The 27,942-nt window shown below is 38.0% G+C and overlaps 3 protein-coding genes across 5 annotated transcripts in view; 2 read left to right on the top strand and 1 right to left on the bottom strand.

Annotated features, from left to right (window-relative positions):
* Nucleotides 1-5,524: 5,524 nt before the first annotated feature.
* LOC136244340 (E3 ubiquitin-protein ligase parkin-like) lies at nt 5,525-10,889 on the bottom strand. 2 transcript variants are annotated; one of them, XM_066035923.1, is made up of 4 exons: nt 9,719-10,889; nt 7,991-8,215; nt 6,125-6,239; nt 5,525-5,828 (listed from the first exon to the last, which is right to left on the bottom strand). In XM_066035923.1, exons 2-4 carry the CDS (start codon nt 8,051-8,053, stop codon nt 5,722-5,724), a joined length of 285 nt encoding a protein of 94 aa, XP_065891995.1. In that variant the 5' UTR covers nt 8,054-8,215; nt 9,719-10,889; the 3' UTR covers nt 5,525-5,721. The 2 variants fall into 2 exon arrangements, with proteins under 2 accessions (XP_065891995.1, XP_065891990.1); XM_066035918.1 differs by lacking the exon at nt 9,719-10,889 and having other exon boundaries at nt 7,991-9,576.
* A 184-nt stretch (nt 10,890-11,073) lies between these two features.
* Nucleotides 11,074-22,250, top strand: LOC136247063 (uncharacterized). Its single transcript, XM_066038675.1, has 2 exons — nt 11,074-11,652; nt 21,160-22,250. Exons 1-2 carry the CDS (start codon nt 11,167-11,169, stop codon nt 22,117-22,119), a joined length of 1,446 nt encoding a protein of 481 aa, XP_065894747.1. The 5' UTR covers nt 11,074-11,166; the 3' UTR covers nt 22,120-22,250.
* Nucleotides 22,251-27,178: 4,928 nt separating this feature from the next.
* Nucleotides 27,179-27,942, top strand: part of LOC136247062 (uncharacterized) — a 49,537-nt gene continuing 48,773 nt past the window's right edge. For both annotated transcript variants that reach the window (XM_066038674.1, XM_066038673.1), the window contains exon 1: nt 27,179-27,320. The gene's annotated coding sequence lies outside the window, so the exon portion shown is untranslated. The remainder of the gene's footprint in view (nt 27,321-27,942) is intronic.

The raw sequence follows: 27,942 nt of genomic DNA, 5'->3' as shown, positions 1-27,942 counted from the left end.
GTTTCTAGCTGATCTCTCTACATAATGACTTGTTTCTAGCTGAACTCTCTACAGGGTGACTTTTTTGTAGCTGAAGTCTCTACAAGGTAACTTCTTCTAGCTGATCTTTCTACAGGGTGATTTGTTTGTAGCTGAATTCTCTACAGGGCGATTTGTTTGTAGCTGAACTCTCTACATGGTAGTTTCTTTGTAGCTGAACTCTCTACAATGTAACTTCTTCTAGCTGGACTCTCTACTGGTGGCCTGTTTCTAGCTGATCTCTCTACAGGGTGACTTGTTTCTAGCTGAAGTCTCTACAGGGTGATTTATTTGTAGCTGAACTCTCTACAAGGTAACTTCTTTTAGCTGATCTTTCTACAGGGTAATTTGTTTGTAGCTGAATTCTCTACAGGGCGATTTGTTTGCAGCTGAACTCTCTACATGGTAGTTTCTTTGTAGCTGAACTTTCTACAATGTAATTTCTTCTAGCTGAACTCTCTACAGGATGACTTGTTTCTAGCTGATCTCTCTACGGGTGACTTGTTTCTAGCTGAACTCTCTACAGGGTGATTTGTTTGTAGCTGAACTCTCTACAATGTAATTTCTTCTAGCTGAACTCTCTACGGGTGGCTTGTTTCTAGCTGATCTCTCTACATAATGACTTGTTTCTAGCTGAACTCTCTACAGGGTGACTTATTTGTAGCTGAAGTCTCTACAAGGTAACTTCTTCTAGCTGATCTTTCTACAGGGTGATTTGTTTGTAGCTGAACTCTCTACATGGTAGTTTCTTTGTAGCTGAACTTTCTACAATGTAATTTCTTCTAGCTGAACTCTCTACAGGATGACTTGTTTCTAGCTGATCTCTGTACAGGGTGACTTGTTCCTAGCTGAACTCTCTACAGGGTGATTTGTTTGCAGCTGAACTCTCTTACATGGTGGTTTCTTTGTAGCTGAACTCTCTACAAAGTGACTTCTTCTAGCTGATCTATCTACAAGATGACTTGTTTCTAACTGAACTCTCTACAGTGTGATCTGTTCATAGCGGAACTTTCTACTGGGTGATTTGTTTGCAGCTAAACTCTTTGCATGATTGTTTCTTTGTAACTGAAGTCTCTACAAGGTAACTCCTTCTAGCTAATCTCTCTATAGGGTAATTTGTTTGTAGCTGAATTCTCTACAGGGTGATTTATTTGAGCTGAACTCTCTATATGATGGCTTCTTTGTAGCTGAACAATCTATAAGGTATCTTCTTCTAGCTGATCTGACTACAGGGTGACTTGTTTGTAGCTGAATCCTCTACAGAATAACTTGCAATGTAATATTACTGAGTAAATTATAAATGCAGCTGAATGATTTATTAGGGTGACTGTTCTATTAGAGTATCTCGATCTCGCATTTGCTGCACGTAGTTGCCTTTCGAACCATAACTCTGTGATTTGTAATCCGATTCTTCTGTACTACTGCAAGGACTTTCTATGATGATTATTTAAGCTACATACTGATTTTCAGCTCGTTGGTCTAAGCGGTTTGCCTGGTAGACACGAAAACTAATAGTTTTTTATTCATAAAAATCGATCGCGTAATTTTGACACAGGTTGGGTTTTGTGTCATATCTCCATGGTCTTTATCCCGATTCCTTTCAAACCACAAAAAGGCACTCCTACGATGGTTGCTCCATCTACATATCAATTTTCAACTGATTCCTCCAAGGGGTTTACCCTGTAGGCGTGACAGACCTTCGACCTTATTTTACGCAAATAATCGGTCATAACTCCGTGAATGTTCATCGGATTCCTACCAAAGTTGATACGGAGATCCTCCTTAATGAGCCCTTTAAGTGTGCCAAATTTCAGCCCGATCCGAGCACGCATTCGTGTTTTATGGCGAATTTTGCGAAGTGTGCGAAATGAAGAAGATGAAGAAGAAGAAGAAGAAGAAGAAGAAGAAGAAGAAGAAAAAAACGAAGAAATTAAAACGAAATTTTGTTCGCTCGTATCTCGGAAATGGCTGGAGCGATTTTCTCCAAATTTGGTATGTAGACTCCCCTAACTGGGCGGCACGTCTCTAGCAATTTTGGTTCCAATCGGATAAGGGATCACAGAGCTACATAGGTGTGAAAATTGCGTTTTCTTTCTTCCTGTTAATATACTCACGGTGTGGCGCGCCGGCTTCTTGGGCCGCACGACACACTATCGTGTGTCTTGATCGCTAGCCAGGTTCATGATATTATTTTCACCTAAAGGATGCAATTGGAAGTATTGTACTGCCGTATGAGTGTAGAAATTAGCTGGCCATGCATGGCTATAGCTGTATACGTATTTAATAATTTAATACCATGGCAATTTTAATGCACCTATCAATGTCATGCCCAACCCAGAGTGGGGATTTGGAAAATTTCCCAGTACTGGGGCTAAGAAGCTTGAACGTCAAAACCCCACTATGTCCCCATTCGAAAGAGGGGTTTCTATAAAGAATTTTGAAATAATTTTTGTTTAGCAAACTGCCACAATAAAAAAGCCCCAATCAGGGGCGGATCCAGGGGGGGGGGGGATTTGGGGGCTGAAGCCCCCCACCCTTCATATTTAGGCTTTACTTGATCAATATGCTGAGTATTATAACTGAAATTTTGTCTTAGCATAATTATATGATCACTAATAATACAAATACTCATAAAACTACCTTATAAACATTTTTCCAAGGTATTACCAGTGGATTTATGCTAAAGTTTATGCAACAAGGACCCGGATCAGCATTGGAGGTGTACAAGATCGAGATACTCTAATAGAGCAGTCAGCTAACTACTCTAATAGAACATTCACTGGAAACATGTAGTTGGTTCTGTTATGGAATTTTTCCAAATCTGCCTGCACCTATACATACAATGAAGTGCATTGGTCTGTTTAAAGGGCTTCATTCATCTACTTGTGTACGTAGTTAATATGTATGACAATACTTAATCCAGGTACACAATTTCCATTGAAAATGCTCTCAGATTCAATCTTGTATCGTTCAAATTTCAAAATTTTCCACTTTCAACATATTATTATTCTAACATGCACCTATTCAGTGTTGTGCAATTGTGAGAGGGGTGCATCATGTACTTGGTTGCCTGTACCTACCCAAACTTTTCCATTAGCAAAATACTTCAGTCAGAGAGCCATACCTATAATCTAAAGGCAGTATATAAAATATCTACAGGCAGAAAATATTATGAATTTTATGTGGAAATGTCTCCAAATTGCAGTATTTTAGCATCTATTTTTCAAAATTTTCCTGGGGGGGGCATGCCCCCAGACGCCTCTAGTTCCAGCATGCTTTGCATGCTGGGAAATGTGCTTTGCACACCTCTACCCAAGAGATTAGTACCTTGAGTTAGCCCCCCCCCCATTTATAAATCCTAGATCCGCCCCTGCCAATGGTGGGGTAAGATGTAGATATCAAATCCCCAGTGGTTGTATGGGGACCCCTGGGTGGGGGGTGAGGTTTGACATTGATAGGCGCATAATTTTTATGCAAAACTGAGTGCAAGTCAGTTTGGTGCACAACATGTATTTTTGATAGTCTTTATTTAAACTCTTTATTGTAGCTAAAAACAGTGTTTATTCTAGCCTATTTCTAGGGCTGTTAGGGAGGGGGAAATTCCCCCTTAAAATTGTGAGTAACTGCTACACTATACTTAAGTTAAGCTTTTTTTTAAATGACACACAAAACTTTAGAATGTTCTCTCAAGAGTGTTTATGTAAAATTTTCCCAGGTTAAAAATTGCGTATGCAACCTTAAAATGCTCTCAGATTCAGTATCAGATCATTTAATGTTTAAAAGTCTCCTAGGGTACATATACAACAAGAGCCCAAGTTTACCCAGTTTCTTAAATAGCATGCATAATAGCAAAATGTCCTCTCAGAGAGTTACTGTAATTTTATAAAATATTCTAAACCAAAATGGCATGCACAGCCAGTAAATATACTGCCAGATTACATCTCAGAAAGCCTGATTTTAAAAAAATTCTATAAACCATGAAAAGACCCTAATATTCAATTTGAAATAGCCTAGAAGTTTCTTGGAAGACATCCACCCATGTTGTTGGTATTATATATGCAATGATAGTCAGTACAATAATATCTTAGTGATCTCACACAAATTGTATTCACCAGATTCAACAAATGCAGTGCACCACTAATAGAATAATTGCCTACATGAGGTGCACATGCATGGTTGTCCTAGATATTACATCATTATGTCATCAGTATGTGTCATGCTCTACCAACCATAGAATTTGGCTTCACCCAATCCGCACAAAAATCAAGATCAACACTCATGATACAGCCTTAAATGACTAGTTTCACAACTATTTCAAATTATAGTGAACTTGGACAACTATATTTAGACTCTCAGGCACCTGGTCACCCCCAAAATTCCTGATTCCCCCCCGAAGGAGAAATCCTAGAATAAACACTGGCTAAAAAAAAAAAATTATATTGATTGTTCAGCAATAAGTTATTCCATTATTTTGTGTCAGTACATGTACCATTACTCACTGTATAATGATTGAACTCAGAGTCAAATATGTATTAAGTTTAGCACAAGGTTGTTTGTTACTGAATTCAATAAGTACCACATGTACTGTGACTATAATGTATACAATTACTTGCATATTGCTAAATGTAACAAGCGGAAGGAAAAGTATTAAAGTCTTTCCTTTCTTGGCAACATGACAAAAAACTATGCTCACTGTGCATATGGAAAATAGCTAAGAGTAGCCCACTAATAACTGTTTTATTAAAATGGCTTTTGGATTGGTATTCACTATATTTACCAATTACAACAGTAGTTGTGAATATACAGCTGTGTGTATTGCACAGTGTTCAGAAAACATAATTATGGTAACAATATACTGCAGCTGGGTGTTAAAATGAGTGCAAACGTTGTGTGACAAACCATATGAATTAATAATAAAGGAGAGAGTATCCAACTAATACAGAACCTCTATGAAACATCATGAGCCAAAGATACTCTATTATGTGAAGATTGTTTTAAGATTGTTTTTCAGTAAAGATTTTATTATTTGTTCAGAATCATTTTGATTTATACACAGAATCATTTATTGCTGTAGACTATTGTAGAGGTACTGTATACTGGATGTTTGATATTCTCCTATTAACTCTTTCTTTGCAGCAGGGCCGCCCAGAGAAATTAAGGGGCCCAGGGCAAAGAGTTAAAGTGGGGCCCCAGGGGCAAGGAGGCTTGCATTTTGAATTATATAACTTCACCCAAGCTGTAAGACGAAGACCAAAAAAAAAAGGTCATTACATACTGACTATGACAATATCTACCCCAGCCTCACCAACCATATCTCCTTATTTATACGCCTGCTACACTGCTACTCTGAAGAATACTGTGACTGCTCTATTAGAGTATATCGATCTTTTAAGGAGGTATTCAAGGGGCCGGTATCCTGGGGCCCCTTTCAGGCTGGGGCTCGGGGAAAAATACCTCAGTTTCCCTCCCCCCCTCCCCTGTGGGTGGCCCTAAATTGTCCAATATCTTAAAACCTTAAAGGCGAGCATAAAGGCGTTATCACATGTGAAGGTAATTCACGTATGTGGCACATGTATACAAACCATGGACACTCTTACTTTGCCTGACTTAAACCTACTACACTATTATGCAACAAACATAATTGCATATATTTTATACACTTTTCTAAGAAAATTCAACTCTAGTTAAAACTAGATGAGCGTTTTAGTCCTCAAACCAATGATCATCTTGACAGTTTCTGTTCCACTCCAAAAGACAAGGCCAACAGAACTCAAACTTGCAGATGAGACATGTCACATGATTGCACCCTCCTGTATGATGGTATCAGAGATGTGTATATGGTGTACATACATACTGGATCCACATACACTAGTACACTGTATTACAGTAAAATTCAGAAAGTCATGAACATAAAATTAATAAATATATATATATATATATATATGTCACGATGTATATCAGTAGCTATGCTATAGTTTTGAGGTTATTTTAGATATTCGCACCAACAAGTATTGAGCTGCTAGGGGAAATGATAATCATTGTATTATCCATGTGTTATTATTGGTTTTGTCTCTTGATCATTACTATAATATTACACAAGGATTACCATTCTTTTCAATAGCAGATTTACATCTGGGGCAGTTCTTTGTGATATCGTTGATACACTGCTTGTTGGCATCTACCCACCTAGCTTGTCTGCCATCTATGGAATCAAACCGGCTCTGTAAATACACATAAAGGATTAACTGTCAATTTAGCACAACCATAATATCAGCCTAATAAATACAATGAATCCAAACATGAATGCATACAAACAACAACACATGAACAACTTATACACTACATAATCACAGAGTTGCTTTCTATTCTAGCTACTATACTCATTAAGTCATTACTGACTGTCCATAAGTTTGCGGTTTCCTATCTATTAGTGGTAGTAAAAAGTATGTCCTCGTGTAATTACTAGAGCTTTCAATGATTGTTGCTATAGTAAAATCCAGTAAGACTTAAACTATTTCTCACATATCCACACTTTGTATGAAATATTGTTACTTGTAATTATGTGATACTGTCTATGATGCTTTTCTGGTTGCCTGTACTTGGCGACCCATAACTTGACGTGTGAATAAGGTACCAGTTTATTTCTCTCCCCTACCTTAGTCACTGCTATTGCTTGGTGTAATTGTAAGGTGATAGGTTAAAAACATGAGGAGTTGAATGACTTGGGAATCTGGAAACGGTATTAGACCCATTTTCACAGATCCGGTTACATATTTGATTTGTATCCACCAGAAACGTTTACCTGTAACCATTCTGAAGCCTTTTTATACAACCCTTATCTGGGGGAAGCTTAAGGCATCCTTGAGTCATGATTGTTCATTGTCCGAATTAGAGAAGATGCGGTTCATGTATTTCATGGATTGATGAAATTTGTGTCTTGATTCATGTTCATTAGCAGTCTTCAATCTACTGATACTGGTATATATATAGCTATAACCTATTCAATTTGGCAGACAGTCCAACTATAATCAGAGCTGTAGCTCATTTTGCTGGTCCATATCAGTTCAAGTATTGACATACCTTTTGATCAAAGAGGCCGTATTCAGTGGTGGAATAACCTGCATCATAGTAAACATTTCTATGGTATATTATTAAATTAAATTGCAATAACAGTCAGTTTCAAACCTTACTAGCATACTGCAGTTGTTGCTGTTTTTTTTTTTTTTTTTTTTTTGTTTTTTTTTTAATTTTATCCCCTCATCAGTTCACAGATCAAGCTCAACCATTTCTCTCAGATTGTAATTGCTTCCAGATTCAATCTCATCACAGTTGTTTTTCAAACGTTTCCTAACATAATTTGGTATAATATGCTCCCAGAACCCCTCTAGTCAGTGAGAACTCCCTTCTACCATACATTAAGTTACACAAGCCCTCTTCTCACTTTAACAGTTAGGACTGTCATGACAATTATATATAGTACTGTATATATTTCTTCAAACATACGTAAATGCAAACTTTTTAGGTAGTCTCAACTATGTATACAAAATACCCCACCTTGAGCTTCAGGTTTATTTAGTAGCAAAATAATAGGTTTTGGCCACTGTATCAATCACAACTCCCAAGGACCAATCACATATTTAATATTCACAGAGTATATATTTCATGATCAGATATGGAGGAGCGGTCATCTCCACAACAGAGTCATCTTCTAGGACACCATGCTACACCTGGTAAGGCATTCCATTACATAACATAAATTCCAAAACAAAAGGGACCCCAATGCACTTCTCTTGCAAGGAATGCTGCCCAGTAGCTGTGAAACTTTTCAGAAAGCGTAGCATGCAGTTACTAAACTTGACCTTCTGCTGGCAATCAGTGAGATACACATAAGCAAAAACCGCAGCAATTTATGAAGGAATTCTAATAAGATGATATAAAAATGCCTTTCTGAGATCCTGCACAAACTGCTCACCTTTATCAAGAGTACAAGTGTCGGAGAAGAATGACACAGCAGTAAGCTCTTTGATGATTGCATAGCAGGCCACAGTCTTCATATTAGATATGTGTTTTCCAACAGTTTTGCCACTGTGACAGGTATGACAGAGACTGTATGATCTCAAGTTTCCTGGACTTTCACGAATCTTCAGTTATTGAGTCTAAAACTTGCAACTGTATAGCACCGGGCACATTTAGCCTGCTACAAACAAAATACACATGGTCCTTTGTATATGCCATTCTTTAAGTGCGTAACTGAACTACTCAATGAACTACACATGACTACTACAACTCTTGATCAATGCAGACTACATAATACTATAGATAGCTAATTGTGCATAAACTGCTTTGCATAAAAAATCCAGGTCTAAACAGTATAAACACCTGAGGGGGTGCAACACCTGCTCCGTGTACCCACTACACCCCCTAATATGTGACTGGGCCTGCGAAAATAGGGCATGTGGGCACATGATTTTTGCCTACTTTTTCAAACTTTCATCACTCATAACTTTTTGTACCATTATGCTATGGCAATGCAATGTTTAGCTATTAGTAAGCATTTAATTGGCGTTATGATGCAGGTTACAGAATGCAAATATTCTGTTCCAGTACTGAGATATGACCTGTAGAGTGATGGGGTGTAGTTTGTGCCCACATGCCCTGTTTTCGCAGGCCCAGTCACATATGTACATGCATACCTAATACGTACATAAGTACTTAGTACATATTTAGTAACAGTGTTGGGCAAGTTACTTTGTAAAAGTAACTAGTTACATATTACTTGCAACTGAACTATAACACACTAGACGTATTATCTGCCAGCATTCCTCATCTCTAGAAAATCTAAAGCGTAAAACATTGTAAGTGACTGCCATCTGGGAGGGGGAACTGATCTTCAGACCCCATGCATACACAGACAGAAAGGTATACTGACATAGCTATACTACTCACAAGCTTACACACACCTCTCTGCACTAGCACACCTCACAACACACTACAATGCCAGTTTGCCATAGCAACCATTAAGTCAATCAAGTGTATGTCATGGTTGGTGGGTGAGGCACCCTGGGCAACTAAGAGGTATATACTTATGCCAAGCTTGCATTCGTTAGGTCTAGTATAACACTTTTACTCATCTTGTTTTCTCTGCAACAGGTGGGATGGTCAATCAAATAATTGTGTTCCATAAATGTCTGCTATCAAAGAAGAGGAGTGGTCATTATGCTATCGTAATGGGTTCAGTTGGATCAGATGTTGCTGAGAGAAAATTGTCATTATTGATGAATAGTCAAGATAGAAATATAACTAGTAAGTGAGTGAGTCCTCAGACACACACGGCCACCGATTAGGCAATAAGATTCCCCACTAGTAAGGAAGAAAAAATACAGCAATTATATATTTTTTTAAATACTGCAATAAATAAAGTGTTCAAGTTTCCCCTAACCGATCTCTAGCCATGAAAATTATTCTTGTTGTTTTTATCATTGTAAAGAACAATATCTGGATGATATGGTGTAGTCTGAAAGATTGATTGGTTTATGTCTTATGGTTTACAACAAGTGTACAGGAAACAAATACTAGTAAGTTGCCTAGACGCAGGGGTGCCAAGAAGCTTTAAAGCAGCTGGAGCCCTGGCAAGGCAAACACACACACACAAAAAGACACAAAACACACACCAACATCAATTATTAGTTAAATTACTTACTTTAACAGATCTGTCAGATCCCACAGTTCTGAGGAGAGAGCATTGAAAATGCTGTATGAACAGGATATTGGAATTCTGTCAGCTTGATCAAGCAATGGCATAATAGCTCTGGATGGTAACTTACATGCACGGGATATGTCGGTTAGCGTCACAGGTTTAAAGTGTCCTAAGCAACCAATCTCAATTATAACAAGCTGGACATACAGGCCAGTACATTGGAGGTCCAGCTATAGCAATCTAGTTTTCTGCTGTTATAGCAGCTGACAGATGATGCTTAGTATTGGTAACAACTGACATTTCAAACAAAATGATGGCATCATTAGAAACCAATACCGAATCTGGTCTACTGAGAGATGAAGAGAGGTTAGGTGATTAATGGACTTATACTTGTATGATTGCCGGGGTGTCAGTATAAAGCTTACTGGTAAGATGGTAAATCTCTCTTAGTCCCGTTAACAAAAACTTGAAGAACAGACTTGTGCGCATGGTGTCATGTCAATTTAGCAAATTCATTAGGCAAACAGTGTAGCTAGAACTTTGTTAGCTAGCTATGTGATACGTGAAGCGGCCCTGTGTCAAGGCACTGGGACAACCACCCAAATCAAGTTCAAAACATACTGATGAGTAGTGGTAGGCTGAGTACAACCACATAATGTGTACTTTCAATGGCGGATCCAGGATGGGGCATTTGGGGCAAATGCCCCCCCCTCAATTTGTGGAGGAGCCACTGGCAGTCATACTTCTGATTAAAATAGCTACTAAACTTTGTTGGGCCAAGAAACTCATGAAAATATGCACATTTTACTAGCAGTTGTTACAAATTCACCAGAAATCAAAGCGAACCAAAGTCAAATTACCTGTGAAATCGTCACCAAGCACCTTCGTACGTACTTAGCGCCTCAAAAAATAATTATCGTGTTGCATTTGTTTAAGACATTCAGAGCCTTTTAAACAACTTTTAAGACTTCACAACCATCTGAAAAGGCAAAAATCAACAGTGAAACACTACTAAGAGGTGATTATTTGTTGCCTTAAAAATGCAACACTGAACTAGAGAATCTGGCTCTCCCTAACCATTTACAACTTAGCTTGTTTGTGCCCCTCCCCTTGCCAACTCCTGGATCCGCCCCTGACTTTGTCTGCTTCGCTATGATCAGCCATTACATGTTTATTAGCTTGTTGGCTTCTGCCAGAACCGAGGCCAGAACTCCTTAGCCTGCGGTTGAGTTAGATTGGGCTTTCCCCACTGATTGCATAATCATAATTATTTTTTGAAATGTTAAGTACTTATAGCTACCTTTAAAAATAAATTAAAGAGGTGAGGTCAATTAAGGTAATTAAAGAGGTGAGGTCACTGACCAATCAATGAACCTTGGTGCACCATGAACCTTCGTTTACTTTAAATGTGGCCCGCTGACTGCGGTGGCGACTAGCTATATTAAGGAACGATGGTGAAGACAGGTTTATTTGACGGATTACTTGTCGCTTTTGTAATTGTTGTCATAGTTGTATTGCAATCGAATGCACACATTACCTCTAACGTCACCCTCGAAGAATGTCGCTACTTTTCGGATGAAACTGAATCCTGTATCACCAATTTTGAAACTCTAGAAGCATTCCTTAGAGCTGACGATGAGCAGATCGCTACACTTGCTCGCAACTTCTACAGAACCGGCGAAGACCCCACCGAGTACATCAAAATAACCTACCTCTTTCAGATTCCATCAAGTGAACCGGATGATAGTGACAATACTTGTGCTCTTGTGGAACGGAGCTACATTTGGAGCACTTCGCCAGTTTTTCTGCTTGGACCTAACGCACTATTTTGGCTATCATTATTCTCTATCAGTGTCAATGAAGAAAGTGTCGCTATAAGGCTACCTTGTATACAGGAAACTGCTCAAAAAGATCTTCTGGCACGACTAACATACTTGGTAGGTGTTTAATTTGTTGTTTCTAGCTAGCTATATTGTCCAACAACCCTTTATGTGTACACATGCAAGGGGGTGACACACAGGCACTCACTGTAGGTAGATCTGTGACCGGGGTCAAAGTCTAAGTCAAAGGTCAAGGCCACCAAAATCGTGCCAATTCAACGGTCAAGGGTAAAAGCTTCCAACCCACTATCGAAAAGTGCTGAAATATCGTCGCTAAGTCACCGGTCAAAGGTCGAAAAAGGCTCTTAGTCACAGGTCAAAGCGAAATTTCGGCCGGTCAAGACTTTGACCGCGGTCGCAGATCTACCTACAGCGCGTACCTACTTGACATGCATGTGTAATTAAGTCATGTCAAAAAGTCTGAATATATTCTTAATATAAAGTCATTCAAAGACCACGCCCATAAAAAATTAGAAATTATGGAAAATGTATTGCTCCTATTGGGAAGGCCATAAAAAATAATTGCATTTTGTTAAAGTACATCCCCATCTTAACGTAAATTGCCTTATATTGGTCAGAAACTAAAAGTACATCATATAGCAAGCCATTTTATCGACAATGCTGTAGCCTGACTGGCTTTCCAATATCCGCCTTTTGGCAATGAAGTGCGGGTTCCAGCAGAAGCGCCCAATACGCAATGTATTGTGGGATTCACCAGGAGGGGAAAAGGTTTGTTTGTAGCACTACTGAGGGACGAATAGCATAAATATCGGTCAGTAATACGTTCTACAGTAACGTTTCATTGTACTGACACTATAAACCGGCTAGGAAAAGCAGACTGATACACCGCCAAAATTGCATTTCGATACAAGTGCATAACTAATGGTGATTTACCTTTCTTCGCTAGTCTCAACAGTCAATTCAATGGCTACAACAAGCACTACAAATGAAGTTTGTTCACTGTGTAAGTAACTATGCTTAATAAGTTGGAATTCCTACAACTTAATCTTGACTAAATTCATGTACAAATTTGTGGTTTGTGGTATATTCACTAATGACATTACACAGCTGGCATATAATGGTACAACCAATAAAATAACACACTTGAGATATAAAAATCAGTTACCATACTTACACACCCACCCAAACACACAGTTGCTCATAGAGTGATGCGCAAGATCTTCTGCTGACAATGTGGCAAACTGTGATGGAAGGGAAACAGCACACCAAGTAGAAAAATAGATGTAAGACAAAGTGATATTGTTTTGTGTGCTAGTATGCAACTAATTTAAAACACTGAAGGAAAAGGAGAACAATCACCAGATACACAACACTTTCAACACCAATAACAAAAATAATAGAAACCAAAACAATACACACACTGTCATACTGCCCAAGACTCTTGAGTGACTGCCAGAAGAGAACACAACACACACATCTCTTCAAAATGCAAGGAACAGATTACAACATTACAGAATACATACACATACATTCTGTGCATACATTTATTTCATTGATTATTTGCGTAGCTGCAACACAAATGCAAGACATGCACTATTCCACTGTGACGAAGTGCCATCAGTCTGAATAAACTTAAATAGCGTAAGTGACTGATTATCGAACAAGGTTTATACTTTACTTCATAAATGTCTCCAGGAAAGTAGTGTCAACCTGGAAATTTCAGCAGGAGGTAGCGCCTTTCTCGTAGAATACCTCACGTAAGCTTGAGCAATAGTATCCGATTAGTGTCCGTGTTATGAGTGGATTTCTGCATTCCGTAAAGTATGAATTATCGAACACCGATACCTATTATCGAACGCCCATTAATTTCCGTTAATCAATTATCGAACGTTTTGCACCTTTTCTTCTCTGGTGACCTCAGTGCAACCTACACACTCTTGATTATTATATCAACATATTATCTGAAGTACCATGATGAAATATAGTTTTGATACAAGCATTCACTTGTGAGTTACAACGGTGAATCGTTTAGTGTTAAATACGTACAGTAAAAAATTAGCACATTACGAACAATAACACAGTCTTATCATCCTAGCTTACAGCAACCCCTTCTGTACAGTCTTCGTGGATATATCTTTTACTCAGAAAAACGATGAACAGTTGGCCAATTCCGCTGCCAAAGTCACCCTCTAGTTGTAGTTCTTTCACGGCAATTTCTGTGTTCTTTTTCTTCAAAGATTCGTCAGTGGTGGTGAGTATCAAGACTGTTGTGATGTCCACACATAAACTCTAAAGGATAGAATACTCAGTAAGAATAGGCTACACTATCGGAATTCTCCATATAAACACCTTACGAGTATGCGGAATATAATTTTAAACTTTCGAATACGTTACGTGATTTTTATGTTCGATAATAGGTACCGTTCGATAATCGGTCACTTACGCTACCAATAGTAGGGCGGCACCAAAACAGCTCACATTGACTGAGCCTTAGACTGAGAATCTGATAGTCAGCAGTTGGTTTCTTAACAGTACCTGGTTCAATATAATAAGAGTCTCAAGCCATGTTCAATCCTCTGAAATACATACCACTGTTCTAACATTGTCAGTGAAGACAAACTATAAATTCACTGCTTTTCACCGCCTCTGAACTTCAAGAGTAACAAAATTTTATCAACCTTGGCACTAGTACAGTACTGCTGCCTTGATCCTTGATGACTGATGATTGGCAGCTGGGATATATCCAAAGATGGCGACCGTTCATCACTGTTACTACTAGAAGTATCCTTTAGTAATTCTACGATCTTCCCGCTCCATTCTCACTGTTACCATCACTGAATGTATCGAACTTTCACAGGGTAACTCAGTTTCATCGTCCGTTTCCAATATCCTCTAGCGGTATAATGACAGCCTAGACAACAGTATTTCTGGCAAAGCAGAAGGATTAGTCCTTTGTTACTACAAATTCTTTTAACTTCTACATCCACCAACTGCTGATAAATCAATTGGCTACTTGAACAACTCAGTCTCCCTACAATAAAAAAAAAACAGAAAATCACCGTAATTGTACGTTTAGTATGCGGAAATATTTTAGTTTCATTTCTGAGCCATATTTTTTGATATGTATAAACGAAGCACACAATCTTGTACACATGCATGTGTGCCTTGAGGCACCATGTTATAGCCAAGTGGCTAGCGCATTGGCCTGGTAATCAAAAGGTTCCAAGTTTGATGCCCGGTTATGCCAATTTGGTGTTGTTGTTTTCTTGAGCAAGAAACTGTATTTTTGATCACATTGTTCCAGTCTACCCAGCTGTACATTGGGGACCTGGTGGCCTGTTGTCAATTAGGAAAGCTTCCCACCCAGTCTTGCACTTACTGGGAATGTAAATGCCCAACTGTCCTTGTCTTGTTTAATAGTGCTGGGGTCATTGTGTTACTTCAGGTTCTGGGACCTCTCCTCTGGACAGTCCTACTGCAGTTCACTAGCCCTGCCTTGAGAGGATTTGTCTGCACAGAGCCTATGATCAAGTACCTGCAGTGAACCAGCACTGGGATGTCTGTGCACCAATAGCTGTATTATTCATGGCTGTCATATGCTTTGCTTTGCTTTACTTTGTACGTAATGAGCATAATTCTTACTCCGGTTACTAGCCATTTTTCAGCAACCATGGATTTTGTGTAGCCCTTGGTCGGTGTCAATAGCTTTAGATGGAGCTTATTGACACCGACAATTGGTGTCAATAGCTTTGGCCTTTTAAATAGATTTCAGCGGCATAGCTAAACATTTTGACTGCTCTATTAGAGTGGTTTACTGCAGGTGATTGATCTATTAAAGTACAGTGAAACCTTGATTATCCCCATTTAACCGAACACTCAATTATCCGAACACCAAATTGACTGTTCAATTAGGCTATTTTGTCAACAAGTGTATGCTTTATTAGAGTAATTAAGCAAAGCTCTGTATATAAATGTATGGATGTTCAAATTTACATACTATTTGATTATATATGAACTCCCTTCCCCCTAATTAGGTTGGGTATAATGGAGGTTCCACTGTATTTCGATTGTTTTAGTGGAAGGATCCAACAATACTGCAAAGAAGCATTTGTTATAAAATCTAACCTTTACATTAGCATGATGACCTTTACCAGTTTTTTTTCTGTTGGTTGTTCCCGTTCCTGCTTTCCATTTCCATATTCTAGAATTTTACTTACTCCATTTCCATCAGTGCAAATGATCTTATTAATTTATAAACCACAAGTGTTCCTTATAAAGCAGATAATTGCTGACAAAATGTGACCTGGATAATCTGACCTGCTTTCAACCCTGATCATAAAAATTACATAATTAACTGGCTATGTAACTACAGGAGTTATGAAGGTGTGCCCCCATATTATACTCTTGTTAATTAGTAATGGAATTGAAATGAGGCAGAAGGATATGAAACTCTTAAGACAGCCTTTAGCAGCTTGGAAATAGGAATGTGTCAATTTTGTTTCTGGAATAATAGGAAGACAGAAGGAGCAAAATGCACTTGTACAAAATTGAAAACAAGTGTGTGACCCAGTCTGGGAAAAGGGCTTATTGCCTTTTTTAAAGTATCGAGAAATTCCAGTTTTAAGTATTTTGTGTGTTGTAGCTTGCCAATGGTTGAACCAATTTTCATGCGTTTTATACCAATTCCTTACCTTCCAAAGCATCTGCTGTTCAAGTAGCCAGCAGCTAAGTTTCCCACTATTTTAGATAGTTTTTAAACTGAGGTTGTCTGTATCAGGTGAGCTCCAAAAGGGGAGGGAGGCAGGGCCTGGAAGGAGGGAAAGGGGCTGTTTATAAAATTGAAAAGATTATGGGCCATTCAAATATCAAAACTGGCTTAAATGAAAGAAAATCTACAGCACAGGTCTTTATTCAACACCATGGAGCTACGTTCAGGCTAACCATAACTCCATTAATGTCCCACACCACACATACGGATTGCCACTGGGCTTGGAAAAAGCAGCCAGCAAAACCAGACCACTCAAGTCTAGCTGATTTTGATTGGGAAATTAGATAGTTTATTCATGTAGCTTTGTGTTCTTGGTGAAAGATTGAATCTGCTGACATGGACAATAAGACCTTTTTCCCTGACTGGGTCACATATTACATAAATGCACAAAATATTATTGAACTAAGATGCATGTGCATGATTCTGTGCCTTCTTTAGAATTTCAAAAAGATGTGTCAGTGAAGATCAAGGTACTCTAATAGAACAGTTACTGATTGCTTTTAATTGAACAAAACAGTCACTGAAAAGTATTAATAATGAACCAAAGTTTAGCCCTTTGACCCCAAAGTTAATAAAAAAAGTGTTCCATTAAAAGCAAACGCTATTATAGTGGCTCTGATTACATGTATGTGTTCAAACGCATATATCTCATGAACGAAATATCCTACAAATATATGGTTTAAACCACGCTACTTTGTGGTTAATGGGTATTACCCTAAGCTTTATCCAAGCATTGTAACATAACTGGGCATAATACAAGGCAAGTCTGTGTTTGAAAGAATTTTTGCTGCTTCTAACACTGCATTCACATTAGCACGGTAGCACGGTTCAGTTCGACTCGGTTCGGTACGGCCCAGTATTGCCTCTGTTCACACTATGCAGTCTCGCTCGCTAAGTCATCTGGTTTCCATAAGCGCACAATTAAATATTATTTAGTTTACTTACTAAAACTGGATGCAGCTCTTGCCCTTCAAGCCTCTTGTGCTGGTATTCTTTCATTTCAACTAGATAGGTGGCCATGTAGCTGAAACTGTGACTGCAGAAATCATGCCGCGAATCGAAGTGAGTGAAACAGTAACTGCCACGACGACAAATAGTTCATAACTGTCGTTAGGGTTTCTTTTGTGCTGAACCTCATGTCGAACAGTGTTCCTGAGCCCTTCTTCATTGCATGTTGAGTTTATAAAATAATTATTTTGTGCGCCTGGTGAGTGATAATTGTACCGTACCGTGCTGGCCTGGTTCAATCGGGTGGGCTGGCTCGGTTCAGTTGGGCCCGGTACGGATGGTGTTCACATTGCACTTTTTGTCGAGCCGTACCGTTTTGAACCGTGCTACTGGGCTAGTGTGAACGTGGTGTTAGACGATAAGTACGATGATACTACTTCTCACAAAAGAGAGACAGAATAAAAAAGTATTACGGTATTACTAAACATCACAGTATTAATGTTAAAGCCATTGGTATTAAAGTAACTGCCATTTACATCAACAAAAGCACCAAATACCCATGGTAGCTCAGCAAACCTCAGGTACAAATTACCACAAACAAACTTGTTTACATAGTTTGGTTAGCTGACTACATCACCACCTGCCTACAAACATTGTCACATGTCTGGTTACCTTCTAAACATGGGATGAACAAACCCATAGTGCCCAGATGTTATGGCGGTATTAAAAAAAAACAGGCGGTATCAAAACTGGTATGGCTTAAATATCGGGCGTCTGGATTCAGTGGAATGGAATGGTGGAATGGACTGGAATGGTGGAATGGACTGGAATGGTGGAATGGAATGGAATGGTGGAATGGAACGGTACTTAGGGAATTTCAATTATTTTATTTTATTTATTTACCTATACTGTACAACTTCAGAAATGAAGAAAAATGTACAGACAAATCACAAAAAAAAAAAAAATAATTCAATACAATAAGTAAATTATAATTTAATTATAGATTTAAATACTTCAAGTGAATTAGAGTCTTTAGCTAGGTTAGGTAAATCATTCCAAAGTGAATTGTTGCTGGAAAAAATGAGGACTGATATGAGGTCTTTGATGCTTGCAATGATAGGAGGTTAAAAGGATGATAATTTCTTGTACTGGAATATGTTGCAAAGTTAGTATACAAATCAAATGGGATATCAATTTCATTGTGGATAATTTTGTACATCATGGATAATCTTAATTTTAATCGTCTGCTTTCAAGTGATTCCCAGTCCAGCTGGTCCATAAGGTTAGTTACGCTAACAGTAGGGTCACGTGTGTATGTATTGGTCACAAACCGGGCTGCTCTTCGTTGTATCTGCTCTAACCGGGATATTAAGGTAGACTGCCAGGGTGCCCACACTGTTGCAGCATATTCGAGTTGGGAACGAATAAATACGGTGTATGCTAATTTCTTAGCATGGATTGAGGCACATGAGATATTACGTTTGAGAAATCCCAATGTTTTGTTGGCTTTAGCTGTTATGTAGTTGACATGCATGTTCCATTTTAGGTCTGATTGGATTAGTGGTCATCTCTTTTAAAAGACCACCTTCTAACAAAGACAACCTCTTTACAAAGACCATTTTACTTTAATATCTGAATTATTGTTTTAGAGCCCTATAATATAAGACAGTCTATTGATGAATTGTGTTCGACATGTTATGTCCCCTAGAAAAGCCAGTGATATCTGATTTATGATACAATACAGTAATAGCTATATACCCCATACCAAAAAAAAACAGCTTGGCTATACAAAAAAATATGTGTCCACAAAACTAAAAGCAACTGGCAACTAAAGAAGCTAATATCTAGAAATGAATGTACTGGTATCTAAGTATAATTTACAATAATTTTGGTCCTTTATCATTGACTTGTGCAGTCTGACTATATTAATTCCCTGTAAATCTAATTGGCTGGTAAATTGGTATCTTTCTCAATAGTCCGGTGTTGTAGAGGAGAAAAAAGGCAGCTAGTTCTAAGTCCTTGAATTAGGTTAGGTTAGGTGATCCTGAGGCTGTAGCACATGTTGCTGTCAGACCTTCAGTGCTGGTCACTGTAAAGTGCTAATAATAATAAATCACTAGCCAATTAGAGTTACAGGGAAATAATTAGGAATGCAGCAAGACTGTATGAGTGAAAGATGATGGACCAAATTTTTATAAATTATAGCAAGTTATTTGTCAGTATTTCTTGGCCTCACCCAAATAATAGCTCCTTTAGTTGTCAGTTACTTTTAGTTTGATGGGGACGTCACTTTATACAGCCAAACTGATTTTGCATGGGGTATATTGCTGTATTACAAATCAGATATCACTCTGATTTTCTAGGCATGTGGCGTACAACTGATCAATAAGACCATTCTATGGGGATACACTCTAAAACAACAAGATAGCAGCATTTTAAACATTAAAGTAAAACGGTCTTTATAAAGAGGTGGTCTTTGTTAGAAGGTGGTCTTTATAAAGAGGTGGCCATCAATTGAAAGTACCGTTCCATTCCACCATTCCATTCCAGTCCACCATTCCATTCCAGTCCACCATTCCAGTCCACCATTCCAGTCCACCATTCCAGTCCATTCCACCATTCCAGTCCACCATTCCATTCCACTGAATCCAGACGCCCTTAAATATCACAGATTACTAACAATACTGGTATATTTCCCAGCTCTGCTATCCAGATTTTCCAATGGTAAATCTATGAAGTTTTAATATTAAGTAGGTTTAAAGTTGAACTTTCATTTTAGAGCTGAGCAGCTGACAGTAGTGAAATTGTGGATCTGAAGTCCCTGTTTCAAACCAAACTGTGGGCAACCTTTTTTGACATGAATAGTAATTGAGGAGTTTATTTGACTATTTTGTTAAATATTTTTGTAATACTCTAATAGAGTGCACACTTTTGAGAATTCTAATAGAACACTTATAGATTGTTCTAGAAGAATCTAGTTTCCATTGGTAGACATATGAACTTTTAATGTTCCTTTATTACTGCAAATGTTTCACAGATAGTAGATTATACACTGATATTTAAGATTGGTAAAATAACAGTGTAAAGTTGACTAGAAATTAAGTGAACTGAACAGCTGGCAGATGTGGTTCAGTGGCATAGAGTTTTGGAACTAGGTGGGAGGTCACTTGTTTGGACAACCTTTATTGACACTTTTAGCATGTACACTTTTATTTCTTAGTGACTGAATCTTATCCCCTGATTTTACATCAGGTTAGTTTAATCATTGTAAATCTGTAACTGTCACTAGGATTTGTTTAAACAACAAAAGGTTTGAGCTATAATTATTTATAATGGCAATGGTCATGAGGTCTCAAATATTTTCCAATACAAATGTATGCATTTGTGGTTTGTATTAAGTGGTCACCTGTCTAATGGGTATAGTAGCCAGCTAAGGAATAACTGTATACATGTAGTAACTCCAATTCTCCATAGCGCAGGGGCTAATATTGGTCACTGTTAAACTTGTTCAGCCAATAATCTGATACCACAATTGGCAATTGGTACTGTTTCAATAAAGTTTCAATTATATCACACTTGCTGCCTATTATACGGCGCCATTGCTTGAAAGTATTCAATTAATGCTGTTAATTCTGTATAGCTTGTTGACAAAACAGAAAATTTATGGTTTGCACAAACCTCTTAGTAGTAATTACCTATACATAACCAGTAAAATGCTGCCAACTGCCTTATACAGGGTTTTATAGCAGTTACCTGTATACAAAGTCTGAAATTTTCTGGTCCAAAGGTGACCTTTATGCACACGTTCCACCGCAATATCATTTCCACTAGCATTATTCAATGTTTTGTAAAATAGTAACTGGTATACTCCCATCTTTTCTTCACAGAGTAGAATGTATGCTCAAGGAAGATATGTTGAAGAACTAGATCTTGACTTAGCCAGCAAGTATTATTTTCAGACACAGAGTAATTCAGATGAGGATGTCCATTATCGAACTATATATGCCATGTTGTTTTACTTGGAAGTATTGAGCAGTCTTCTCTATGCCTTTCTCTGCTTGACAACATACACATGGATCTTTCCAGCTATAGATAAATCTAAGAAGGATATAAAAGGGACTATCTCTCCAAAATTAATCAAATCTGAAACACTTGAAAAACTTAAACGTCCTCATGATGTTGCTAAAGGTATCACAGCTGCTATAGCAGTTATGCCACTGATCGCTTTTCATATAGTTGCTGCCTCAGAATTGATCAAACATCGTGAGGAGGTACTTGAAGAAGAAGACGTCCCAGCTCCCTCATCTGTTGCTCTTAGCTTTACTTTCATTATTACCATCATATACTTAATAATATTCTATGTTGTATATCGTTACAAAAGAAAACAGTTCATCTTGAGGGAATATGTGATGCATTGTTTGACCTCTCTAAGTATTGCTTACTTGGGACACTTTGTTCCTTTTGTTTCACTGGCATTCATTCAAGATCCATTGAAGACAGCTCTCATTCTTGCTGGTGAATTGCTGGTTGTTATCTGTGTGTATGGTGTGGTAGTAGTATTTGTTTACTCAGCTAATTACAAGAGCCTTAATATATTTTTGGATGCATTAGGATGGATTCTGTCAGCAGTTATAGTGATTGCGGCTCTGATTACCGTTCTTACACTGTTCAGCCTTGGGAGTTTTAATGATTTTGATGACATACAAGAACTTCTAATTCCTTTGATTGGAACAGTTGGTACAGTACTATTAGGATATTATTTTAAACCAACTGGTGAGGTGGAAGAAGGTAGTACTGGTCAGCAACAAGAAATGTCTACCAAAAAACATACCACTACAGTAATATAACATAATTCACTCTAGAGCTACTTGTTTATTTGCAGTATAATTATTTTGCTAGTATAGCTGTAATGTGCATCATGGTTTATATATTTTATACTTGTGCTTTAAAGCCTTAATAAAATAAAAAAATATAGTCACTCAGCGTAAAAAATCACAAGAGTATAGTTTGAACACTGCACTATCAAAACATACATAATTTTTTTATGATGTTGCACTAATCTTAAGTTAGTAATTGTTTGTGTGGATTGTCAAATTCAGTGGAAAGCTACTAAACTCTAAATTGTTAGCATGGCTAACATGCAACTTTGTTGCTGTTAAACAAGTTGTATGGCTATTTATAAAATTACTATGTTGCTTTTTAGAATTTATTCTACAGACTATGGGTGAATGTATTAGTGTATATGGTCTGGTTTTCAAGCAATAATACTGCATTTGTATATTGCTATAGCACATTTTGCAAAAAAAGGTACGCTTAAAATATCTGTAATTCTTGTACTACATTATATCCAGCATACTTGATGTATATAAGAATTATTTAATTTAAAGTATGCCTTCTAGACACTCACTACATATTGTACAAACATACATGCACAAGCAACTCACTGAGAACATCTATCTCTCTAAACGTAGTTCACCACATATGCCTCCCATGTGTAACAATTATCTCACTTGTCCGAGGATTATATAATTTTCGCCACTGGAGAAACACTATTCATTTATGTTTCAACCGGTCCTAGAGTATATCCTCCTATTAATTTTGCTGTAGTCAATTAAGGTTCAAGTTGAATACCCTTATATAGAAATCTTAAAATGTATGTACATGCAAGATGGAAGATCACCAGGAGTGGTGAATAGGCTAAGGGCAATTATAGGGTGTACCCAACTCAAAGAATTCAAGCAAATCATTGCATTACTCTAAAGCATGAAGTGTATGATGTAATTTCTCTGTTGCTAATTGACTTGCAAAGTTAGTATGAATGTCCCTGTCTGCATGGTCTCCACCTCATGGACAGGGCTGTTGCCATTAATATAAATTTTAATAGCCACACTAAAGGTCCAGTTGAGACTTAGGTGCACATGATGTTCTTCATCTGTGAAACTTGGTATATAGCCTCCTGTGGGTTACTAGTCCCAAAGGATTAGCTTTTGTTGACTCCCAACAACTGAGTAGCACACAGGTGTCCAGTGCTGATTTACTGGGTAGGTGTGACCATGCCATATATCACTTTCAGTAGCCAAAGGCTTTTTTGGCTTGTGGGTGTGTGTGTGTGTGTGTGTGTGTGAGAAGTGTGCATGTTCACTAGCACCATAGCAGACATGGTAGGTGGCATAATGATTTGGCAATGCACCACTAGACATGGATAGTTGACATTTGCTTCCCCAGTTACCTGCAGGTACCCACTTATGTTCCAGCTAGGTGGGCTGCTTCCCCAGTTGACACCAGGAACAGCTGGGCATATAGACTGGAGCATGTGCGTAAAAGTTTCTTGCTCAAGGAAACCACCAACTGGACATGGCTACGTAACTGGCTGGGCATCAAACCTACGGGACCTCTATATCATTGTCACACATGGGATTTTAATGTTTAGGGAGATGCTGTTTAGTGCACAGTCCAGTTTGAAAAGATCGCAAACATTTTGTTGTAATTCAAGGAATTTAGAGTTGATTAAAATCATTATTTTATTTTACCTTTCTGTGTGCAGTTTTCAAACATATATGCAGGGGTGGATTGTGCTAAGAGGGGGGAGGGGGCACACAGGTAGAAGTCACTCCACAGTGTGCTTTCTGCATTTTCTAGGGGGGAGGGGGGGTTGGGTGGCATGCCCCACCCCAATCCCTGAGAATTTTGAAAATTTAACATTCTGAGATTGAATTTGGTGGCAATTTTGAATAAAATTTGTTGATAGTTCAACACTGGAAGTGTGAATGCTAATAGTATAGCTACTAAGTTAAAACCAGACTTACAGTAGTGTAGTGTAAAGACTTAGGCTGCTCCCTAACAAAATTTTGAAAAGTTAACATCCTGATATTGAATTTGGTGAAATTTGCTGAGTTCAACACTGGAAGCATGAATGCTAATAGTAGCTATATACTGAGGTAGAGAGAATTAGTTAGAATAGTAGCTATTACATAGGTTTCCTCAAGGAAATTTCGAAAAATCAACTTTCTGATATTGAATTAGGTGACAATTTTTATGACAATTCAATTTTATTAAAAGAAATGAATGTTCCATTAAGGTATCTCAATTTCTAAATGTAGAAGGTACCCCTAGTTCCCCTTGTGCTATGCCTATATGGGTAACAATTTTTGCTAGAGACAGATTTATTATCAGTATACATAGTCATAAACTGCATCAAAAAATTGAGTTATGTTTAAGGTGCCTAGCTATATGTTTAATGAGTAACACCATAAAATATTCTAAAGATGGGTGGGGGGGAGGGGGTGACTGGCCCCCTGCTCCACCCCTGATATACTTTATAACAACTTTAAAACAGGCTGCAGGATCAGGTGTCCTACAGACCTTCAGCACTAAGCCTTAATAAATGTAGGAGTTATCATTTGTTCACCTTGATGGTGAGTCTGCTGTCAATTTTGTTCAAACTATCAAGTTGGTAGTTAGTGATTACTGGACCTAGGAAGTCTTGAACCTGCAGCCATCTGATTAACGCTTGAATGCTTACAGGAGCCTGCCAGCAGTCAGTACGCTTTCTCCTTGTCAATTCCATGTATATGTATCCATAGGAACTCATATTTCTTTGCTGGTTTAGTGATAAATGACATCAAGCCTTTCCAGATTTAGCATGGCTGATTGCATCCTTACCACTAGTATTCATAATACTAACTGTATAGTCAAACTTGTGACTAATGTTCAAACACGTTGTATCATAGAAATCGGAGTAAACTGCAGGGTAGGAAATTTATTTCTGAAGAACTGGTGATGTGTGTTTATGAGGACAGGGTCTATATTTCTAGCTGTACGTATAATAAATAAATATATATCATATCTAGCTTGATGTATAATAGATTTATATACTGTGACAATCATAGTATATCAGGAAATTTTATGGCAGTTTGTCAATCATGCATATATATATGTGGGAAGAAGGTTGTGTGACATGACATTTGATTGTGTATATATTATATTTCCAACCAACTGCAGCCGTATGTGAATGACAATATGGGAAGCCACTATTTATGAAAGTGTGTTCTGCTGCAAAACATGTATTACCACAACATGTGGCCGGATTTGCGAAAAGGGGTCTTATACACATGCAACTCAGTAATTTTCCAACTTTTACAATTCATACCTTCAGATTGGAGAAAGCTATTGATTTGAAATTTGGTCAGGGATGAGCACCAACATAGGTGAATAGATGAATAGATGGTTAACATTTCAGGTTAATATATTACTTGAACACTAAGTTATGGTCTCCTAAGTGTACAGAATTTGATGTGGGTGGAAGACCCCTTTTCACAAATCCGATTAAGGAAATACACAAAAGCATGAAGAACTCTGTGTAACATATAATAGTGGTATATAGAAAAAGCTTAAAAGGCAAATAAAAAGGTTTTGAAAGTTTATTCCAACATTGTATAATACTTACTTGCAGAAGTGACAAAAGTAATACAGCAACACAAAAATATACACATGAGAAGTGCAATAAAAGAAAAACAATTGCTAGGCACAACATACGTACAGCTGTAGTTACAACTGAACATTTAATAAAATAAAACCAAAGCTTAATTACCAAACAGATGAAACCAAATACGTCATAAGTACATATATGCATGATATAGGCATGGCAGAATTGCTTCCTTGATGGCAAGATGGAAAAGAGGATGGTATTGCATTCCACCAGTGCAAACTGCAAAGGGTAAGCCTGATAGTAAATGGAAGGTGAAATATCTGTAAATAGCAAAACAATCATTTGTACATGCCCTAGTGTATTATATTAAGAATAGCAACAGCCAAAGTGAATCGTAGTTAACAAAGAGATACATTTGACTTGGTGCCTATTGATGAAACATTGTAAATAAGAGAACTAAAAGTGAATAGGTTTTATACATGGCAACTAAATGAGTTGTGGATAAACAGTACTCACATACATGGTTGAACTAACAGTACGTAGATCGTAGGCTTGGACATCTGCACTGCCTAGTTTTGCATACATTTCAGTGCAGACTACTGACATACCCACACAGAAAGGGGATATAATGCAAGTGAATATATGTATATATATATATATATATATATATCAGTAATTTTAACAGGTAAATGTTCGGGCAATGCTAATAAGGTAAAGATAGTACAATATTCCTTACACTTATTTGTTTGTTTACTTTTGTAGCATTATTATGACTGGGGAACCTGCACATACTGCATCAAAAAGGAAGAATGGCACCAGAGTTAACGTTTTTGTCTGAACATGTGTCTCAAATATCAATTACTCTTTGGCTTCAGTTCAGTCATGTTCAGCCTGTTACACAGCACCACAAACAAAGAACAGTAGGAGAAGTGCCTCTGCAATCAATCCAGTCACCAGATGATCCCTGTTTATAAACATAGGGAAGCCATCACGCTACCATGAATCAACACCTTATAAAATGAAATGGGACACAAAGGAGGACACCGGTAACTCCATGGTGCATGCATCGTATGTATTGCGGTATTTCAAAAGGCACCTGTCGGGCTGAAGCAACGTTGAACAGTGAAGAAATCAAGCCCGTAGCCTTAGCTGTTGTTGGGTTACTCTTGTCTGAAGGCATCAGGCAGGCAGTTAGTCAGTAGAAATTTCATTTAATAAATGTTTTGTAGCTAGCAATCTATTGGAAACATTTAGGGTCGTAACACTTTTGGGCCAGGATGGTATGGTTTTGGACTGTATACAGTCAAGATAATATGGCCATACGAATAATACTATCGCCAAACCAGCCTGCAAAAAAGTATTTATATACAGACGGTATATTTCCTGAGAAACACCCCACTTCCTGATCTAATATGTGTGAGGAACAGTGGCGCACTATATTAATAAACTTAATAACAAATTATTCCGAAAATTTACTAATTGCGAGCGATTTTAGCCGGTCAGTCATTGAGGAGCAATCTACGTGTTGTGTACAACGTGGAACTGTTCTATACAATACAGCGACGTAGCCGTCATTAGTGGAGTGCTTGTGGTGTTGACCTCGGTGCTGATTTGAAGCCGGTAAGACTACTAAGTGATTAAATAGTAACTAGCTAGGTGTGAATGTTTTGCGTTCTCGTTCATATGAACTTATAATCGACGAAACTGACTGCAGCTAACTACATTTGGCTACAAGCAACATGTGTGTATGTAGTCTGAGTTTATCAAATTGCGATTTCGCTATGGATGTGGCACAGACTGCCCCGCGAGTGGCCATGATCCGGAGGTGTCAATAAGAACCGCATAGACCTACGTAACAACCGTTTCCTTGCATCAGTTGCAGGCCTGCCAACCTAGGAAACAGAAAAACCTAGAGACGCCAACCTAGGAAACAGAAAAACCTAGAGATTTGGTCTTGACATCCAGAATGGACTACTGTATCTATCTGCACATTATTATAGGCAGACACAGCAAGTTCAAGGGGGTGTCATGTTGGCTCATGTTGTAGGTAGATCTGCGACCGCAGTCAAAGTCTTGACCAGAAAAAATTTCACCTTGACTTGCAGCGTTTATTGTCTTTGACCTGTGACTTGAGCGTTTCTTGTCGAACTTTTGACCTACACTTATTTTTCTATTTTCCTGTACACACCTGCGCTTGTAACCTAGTATAATATTTTCTTAGTGCGTGCTACCAACGGCTGGG

This window comes from Dysidea avara, chromosome 2 (genome assembly GCF_963678975.1).
Source record: "Dysidea avara chromosome 2, odDysAvar1.4, whole genome shotgun sequence".
In the NCBI taxonomy this organism is placed as follows: domain Eukaryota; kingdom Metazoa; phylum Porifera; class Demospongiae; order Dictyoceratida; family Dysideidae; genus Dysidea; species Dysidea avara.
Note: the sequence above shows the minus strand (reverse complement) of the source record. Positions and strands in the feature narration are given on the sequence as shown.